Here is a 7136-nt window from a genome sequence, read left to right as displayed (position 1 = left end):
AACAAGCTGCCAGAGAAGGTAGTTGAGGCAGGTACTAGAACAATATTCAAAAGACATTTGAACAGGTAGATGGATTGGAAAGGATTAGTGGGATATGGGTCCAATGCAGGCAGGTGGGACCGTTGTAAATGGGGCATCTTGGTTGGCAGGGGCAAGTTGGGTCAAAGGGCCAGTTTCTGTGCTGTATAACCCTATATCTTGCAACACCAAAAAAAGCAGCAGAAAGGCAAATACAAAAACTTAGTTTACAGCTTGTACAGTCAGTGTTTGACTGTTTATTGATAAATACAAAGTCAAATATAAAATAGCACAGTATTTTTACAAAGGCGGAGATATTTACCCATTTTCATAATATGTCTATTATTATTTTATCACATTACTCCCTCAGCAAGAACTTCATTAGTTGTGTTTTGCACACAATATAAGCTTCGCCAAATTGTTTTAAATTCTGTATTTACACAATCATTGTGTGCATAAAATGAGCTCCTCAAAAGCACTTATGCCCACAGAATCTATTTAATTGCAAAATGGTTTCTGATAGCGAGGATCAAACAGGCATTGCATATGAAAAAAATAAACAAGGAAAACTAACAAATACTGAATACAATAAGTTTCCAAATTAAATATACTGACTTTATTTTATTTCTATATCAACATATATAGATTCTGTAGCATTGTCCATTGCAGTTGGATTGTTAATATCCTTTTCTTCCTCTGAAACGAGCTCTGTTATCCAGCTTAAAAATAAAAATCCATAAGGTATTAATGATATGTAATACTCCAATTTGGTTGATGCAACATTCCTACTATGCATAGATCTATAGAGCATGATTAGCACAACCACAATCTTTTAAATCAGCTAGTATGTTCAATAAAAAAACTGTTAATTTCCAATTATTAACTTTGTTCAAATATCCCAACCTGACATTACAATGTAACTGGAAATATATATTTATACGAGTTGAGAAGGACCATGGACTGAGAACAAAATGAAAATGAAGAATTGAAGCAAGCAATGGTATTTATTTTTTTTAAAAGGGCTTAGTAACCGCAGATTAAGAGAGGACTCTGCAACAACTTGGGGACAAAAGTGCGGAGTTCAAATGTTCAAAGGTCAGTTTATTGTCACATGTACCAATTAAGGTACAGTGAAACACGAATTACCATACAGCCAGACTACAACAAAAGCAACGAGACACACAACTACGTAAAAGTTAACATTAACATCCACCACAGTGGATTCCCCACATTCCTCACTGTGATGGAAGGCAATAAAGTCTAATCTTCTTCCTCATTTTTCACCCGTGGTCGCGGCAGTGGGGGGTGATCAAAGCTCCCGCAGCTGGCGATCGAAGATCCCGCGTCGGGCCGGTCGAAGCTCCTCCGGCTTAGAGCTCTAGAAGTCAGTGTCTAACCAGGATTGCGAGGTCCACGATGTTAAAGTCCGTAGGCTCCCGTGGCTGGTGCTCCCGAAGTCGGTCTCCAGCAGAGGCCGCCAGCTCCTCGATGTTAGGCCGCAGTACGGACGGAGATACGATACGGAAAAAAATAGCATCTCCGTCAAGGTAAGAGATTTTATAAGGTTTTCCCCACCCCCACATAAAACAAGTTAAAGAACACTAAAACGTATATTTATTTAACACATACTAAAAATTAACAAAGAAGGAAGGGATGAGACAGACTGTTGGCAAGGCAGCCATTGCGGGCGCCACCCGGTGGAAATCCATCTAGTTCCATCTAGGAACAGAACAGTTAATAGAACCGCTCTCTCTCATCTGCAGTGCCCCACGGTCAATCCTGAACTTTGGTGCTGTGATGACTTTCCATCTTCTCCCTATAACGCAGGGTTTCCTCCTGGTTCTTCTGTTTCCTCCCATGTTCCATAAACATGTAGGTCAGCAGGTTAACTGGGTACTACAAATTACACATCTGTAAGTGAGCGAAATCCCAGGGGACATTATGGGAATGTGGAAGAATTGATTACAGAGAAAAATTTGTGGGGGAATGTGAATTCTTCCAGGGGCACATGCTCCCCATGTTGAAAGAAAATAAGATATTTTTACCCTCTTTACTTTCAGGCTATATCCTAGAAGACTGGAGAGTAGCCAATGTTGCTCCTTTGTTTAATTTGCGGAACAGATAATCCAGGAAATTATAGCCTCATACCAGTGGTAGGGACATGACAGGAGAAGATTCCTAGCAAAAGGATTTAATTACATTTGTAAAGTGTTGACATTATAGCAGCAATCAGCATGGTTTTGAGTGAGGTTGGTCTCATCTCAGAAATTTGATGCAAGCTTTTTTTAAGGAGGTGAAGAATATGATTGATGGAGGTAGGGGAGTGGATGTTGTCTATTTGAACTTTAGTTAAACATTTGACAAGGTCTGTCATGGTAGACTGGTCCAGAAGATTGTTACACAGGATTCAGCCAGTTAGATTAAAAAATTTGACTTGGCCCCACCCCCACCCCCACCCCCACTACAATCAGTCTGGAGCAACATCTCAAACCAAAACGCCACCTATCCACGTTCTCCAGAGATGCTGTTTAACCTGCTGAGTAACTCCAGCACTCTGATTCAGAAGACATAAAATAAACAAAGCCTTTAAATTATTTTAAAGCATTTGGTAAAAACATGAAAACTGTTGCATCAAAGTTAATTTTGACACAAAGGTTCTTTTTTTTTTTTACAAGAGTGTCCCATTCAAAAAAAGTAGAAATGTCCACCATGAGATACATGTGGATTGGAACAGCAACATTCAAAGCAACATCAACTGCACAGTACAAATATGATGCTTATTAATGATAAATCAAACATTAATAAATTATCTCTTTAAAATTGATACATACCATTGACCTTTTACATTCAAAGAAAGTAAGCTGTAAACCCTTACAATGTCCTTCTTTCAAGCACTGCCTTGGTGTCTTTCCTTCCTACATGAAATAGAGAAATTAAATTTAGGTAATCTGGTATATACTTGGCTCAATTTACAGATTGAGTTTGAATTTTTTGGGGTTCAATTTCAGGAAGTTTTTTTAATCAATTATTGTTATTTGGCAAAATTAGACACTTTCAATTATTGAAAACATCTTCAGGCTAATCCTTTCACTTTCAGTTTCCATAATAAATTGGTCACAATACATTATCTGCACATTCCAAATGGTTGGCTACTTTTTTTAAACCAATTCTGATTTCATAACCCTGGCAAGGACAAAGTAAATTACTAAAGAAGGGTCCCCACCTGAAACGTCACCAATCCATTTTCTCCTGAAATGCTGCCTGACCCGCTGAGTTACCCCAACATTTTGTGTGTATCTTTGAAACTCTACTCATTCTGCCTGGGGTGGTGGTGTGAAAGCAGAAGAGCAGGAAATGTCAACTGCCCATTTCCCCCCACAGATGCGGTCTGGCTTACTGAGTTCCTCCAACAGCTCCTCTTGATATGAGTTGCCTTTTTACTCAATGTCATTAATCATGTTCAGTTCAAAAATATCATTCAGTAATTAAAAATGTCATAATTATTGCTATTATTATTATTGCTATTGAGGGAGTGCAGCGTAGGTTCACTAGGTTAATTCCCGGGATGGCGGGACTGACGTATGGTGAAAGAATGGGTCGACTGGGCCTGTATTCGCTGAAATTTGGAAGGATGAGAGGATATCTTGTAGAAACGTATAAAATTCTTAGAGGATTGGACAGGGTAGATGCAGAAAAAATGTTTGCGATGTTGGGGGGAGTCCAGAACCAGATATCACAGTTTAAGAATAAGGGGTAGGCCATTTAGGATCGAGATGAGGAAAAACGTTTTCACCCAGAGAGTTGTGAATCTGTGGAATTCTCTGCCACAGAAGGCAGTGGAGGACAATTCACTGGATGTTTTCAAAAGAGCTTTGGATTTCGCTCTCAGGGCTAAAAGAATCAAAGGATATGGGGAAAAGCCGGGAATAGGGAACTGATTTTGGATGATCAGCAATTATCATATTGAATGGCGGTGCTGGCTCGAATGGCCAGAATGGCCTATTCCTGCACCTATTTTCTATGTTTCTATCCCATTAGCATTGTTTAATCAGCTGAAAAACATGCTGAACATTGGTAAATTTGGCATGTCACTGAATAATCTAACAAACCTCTACAGATGAGACACAAAGTGCTGGAGTAACTCAGCAACCCAAGAGAACATGAACAGGTGACGTTTCAGGTTGGGAACCTTCAGTGATGCATATTTTCCCGAGGTGCTGCCTGACCCGTTGAGTTACTCTAGTATTTTCTGTCCCTTTTTGAAAACCAGCATCTGCAGTTCCTTGTATCTGAAATAACCTCTGCAAACCTTGCTTTTACTCTCTCTCTCTGTGTCCACCCTAGTTCTCCGACTAGTTTCACTGTCCTGATTAATTTTAATGTTTGTATGCCTCGTTGTCACCTTCCCCTCAGCCAACAATTAACCATTGTACATTTGCTTGAACATCCTCTACTTTGATCTGTCCTTTTCACACCATGTTCTGTGTGCCCTTGCATATCTCTAGTTTACCTCTCCCCTGACTCTCAGTCTAAAAAAGGATCTCGACCCGAAACGTCACCCATTCCTTCTATCCAGAGATGCTGCCTGTCCTGCTGAATTACTCCAGCATTCTGTGTCCATCTTCATTGTACAGGTGCACAATCTTTTATCAGAAGATCCAAATAACGAAAAGCTCCGAATAGCGGACATTTTTTTCGGTCCTTGAAGAAAGGTCCTTGAAGACGTTCACCGAGGGCGGCCCGCAGAGGTGACAGCGGAACCTCCGGTCGGTCCTCGAAGAAAGGGGAACTAAATCCCCATTCATAAAAGAGAAGATGAGGGTATATTGCGCGGGAGGGTTAATAATTGACAATCCACTGCTGCCTGCCCGCTGAGTTAAAAAGTTCCCACGGTAGACTCACGATACACAGTGTATCATGAGTCTTGCGTGGGAACTTTTTAACTCAGCGGGCAGGCAGCAGCAGATTGTCGCTCCCTTCAGTTTCACCCCACCTACACCCCTCTGCTTCCCGGCCATGTGTGTGACCCCTTCCCTCCCCTCTCCAGCTCCCCGCCCATTGCACCGGCGCGGGGGCTTTGCACTGTCTTCACGTCGGCGATGCCAGCAGGTCAGTGCCAGTCACCGGAGACGTCAGGACCAACGGGACACCGACCTCAAGGCCCACTGCAAGCACGGAGATCCCAGAGACCCACAGCCAGCAGCAGCCCAGCCCCGCTCCAACTCCAGAGGAAAACTGCAAACTGGCCGGAGACGTCAGGACCACCAGAAGCCGCTTCCCGATGAGCCGCTACGGCGACAAGTGGCATTTCGCCCACAGCCCGAGCTGCGCCCCCTCATCGGGACACCGACCCCCAGGGCCACTGCAAGCACGGAGATCCCAGATCAGCAACTCTAGCCCAGCCCCGCTCCAACTCCAGAGGAACACGCTTCCCGTAGGGGCAGAAGCTGATGGTGTGCAAGGTACGCCTTGTTCTTGGGTGGCGCAGCTCGGGCTGTGGGCGAACTGCCACGTCGCCATAGCGGCCCATCGGGGAGTGGATTCCTCTGGAGTTGGAGGGGGTATTGTGCTTTGATCGCCCCCTACTATCCCAGGGACAGGGAGACACAGCGGCTTTTGAGAATGGTGGGCAATCACTTCCAAAGTTCTGCCCACAGTCAGTACACCTCTCCTACACTTGTCTCCCGCACTAAGATCATCTCGCAGAGAATGATCCCAGCCTAACCCTCCCTATTCTCTCCTAGTCTGCAAGAAAAAACTACATTGAAGACTCAAACTCGCGATCGAGTAACTGCCGGGATCGCGGTGCAAACTCGCGACCTTGCGGATATGAGCCGAGCACTCTACCACTGAGCCAGCCGTTAAAATCTACGCTAAAAATCTTCCATTCTGAAAGCCGAAAAATTCCGAATTACGAAAAGTGTCAGGTCCCAAGGCTTTCGGATAAAAGGTTGTGCACCTGTATAAAGTATTCTGACCGGTTGCATCATGGTCTGTTATGACAGTTCCCACACACAGAATCATAAGAGGCTGCAGAGAGTGGTATACTCAGACCAGATCATCACTAGCACAGACTTCCCCATCACTGAAGGCAATATTTATCATCAAGGATACACAAAATTGCTGGGGAAACTCAGCGGGTGCAGCAGCATCTATGGGAATATTTATCATCAAGGATTCCCCTTCAGCGGCATGACCTCTTCACACTGCTACCATTGGGCAGGTCACAAAACACCAAGTTTAGAAACAGCTACTTTCCTACATTTATTGATTCTTGACCAAGCTGCACAACCCATAATCCTACTTCCATAACTGAAAACTACAGACTACGTCCACTAACTTAGATTTGTTTATTTTTTAATTTTTAATGTCTTGCAGATCTGTGTATTTTAGGTATAATCTGTGTATGTGTGTGTGTATGTGTTGTCACAGTCTACGTGCCTTTATTTTCATTATACCTGGACCTCACCATACTTGTGCACATGACAATAAACTCGACTAGACTTTCCTGAGAGTAACAGCCAGCAAGAGGGTTATTGGGCCATTGTACCCAGTGTGGATTTCCCCACTTTTCCTCTGCGCAGATTTGTCTTTTCAACTGTTTACCACATTCTTGAAAGACTGCCTCTGAATCTGCCCCCGTCCATTCAGTGCAAGGCGTGACAATTCGCGCTGGTTGAAGTTCCCATCGCCCTCCCCTTCCCCCTTGAAGGATCGGCCTGTTTAATCCTCCATTGCCATCCACACCTTGAGCACGCAGTCGAGTGCCATCAAACACGTCTTCAGATCCTCCTTCACCCCAGAACACGGTCCACCCTCCTCCTTGTCTTCATAATATTTCGGCATCACTGCGCGCCGAGGGTGCGAACTCTAGTTCTGAGCGGGCACAAACACTCTCCGAATATTCCAGAACAACAGCTCGCAGCGCGCCCACACGAATCTTATATCCCACTCAAAAATGAACCCTCTGGTGCATTGAATGCTCGGGGAGGGGGCCCGCCGACCGCAATGCCTCCTGGACGTGTTAGTTTCAACGGGACACGATTCCCACCCGCGCCCATGTTGCAGGGAAAATAAATGGACTACAACACCCATGGTGCATCGCGCGCCGAGTTGTG

The 7136-nt window shown here is 44.0% G+C and overlaps 1 protein-coding gene across 1 annotated transcript; it reads right to left on the bottom strand.

Annotated features, from left to right (window-relative positions):
* Positions 1-248: 248 nt before the first annotated feature.
* Positions 249-7032, bottom strand: LOC116974588 (cytochrome c oxidase assembly factor 5). The gene is made up of 3 exons (XM_033023227.1): positions 6766-7032; positions 2850-2933; positions 249-737 (listed from the first exon to the last, which is right to left on the bottom strand). The coding sequence occupies exons 1-3, from the start codon at positions 6862-6864 to the stop codon at positions 696-698; spliced, it is 225 nt and encodes a 74-aa protein (XP_032879118.1). The 5' UTR covers positions 6865-7032; the 3' UTR covers positions 249-695.
* Between the last annotated feature and the right edge of the window lie 104 nt (positions 7033-7136).

Source organism: Amblyraja radiata, chromosome 6, assembly GCF_010909765.2.
Source record: "Amblyraja radiata isolate CabotCenter1 chromosome 6, sAmbRad1.1.pri, whole genome shotgun sequence".
Classification (NCBI taxonomy): Eukaryota; Metazoa; Chordata; class Chondrichthyes; order Rajiformes; family Rajidae; genus Amblyraja; species Amblyraja radiata.
Note: the sequence above shows the minus strand (reverse complement) of the source record. Positions and strands in the feature narration are given on the sequence as shown.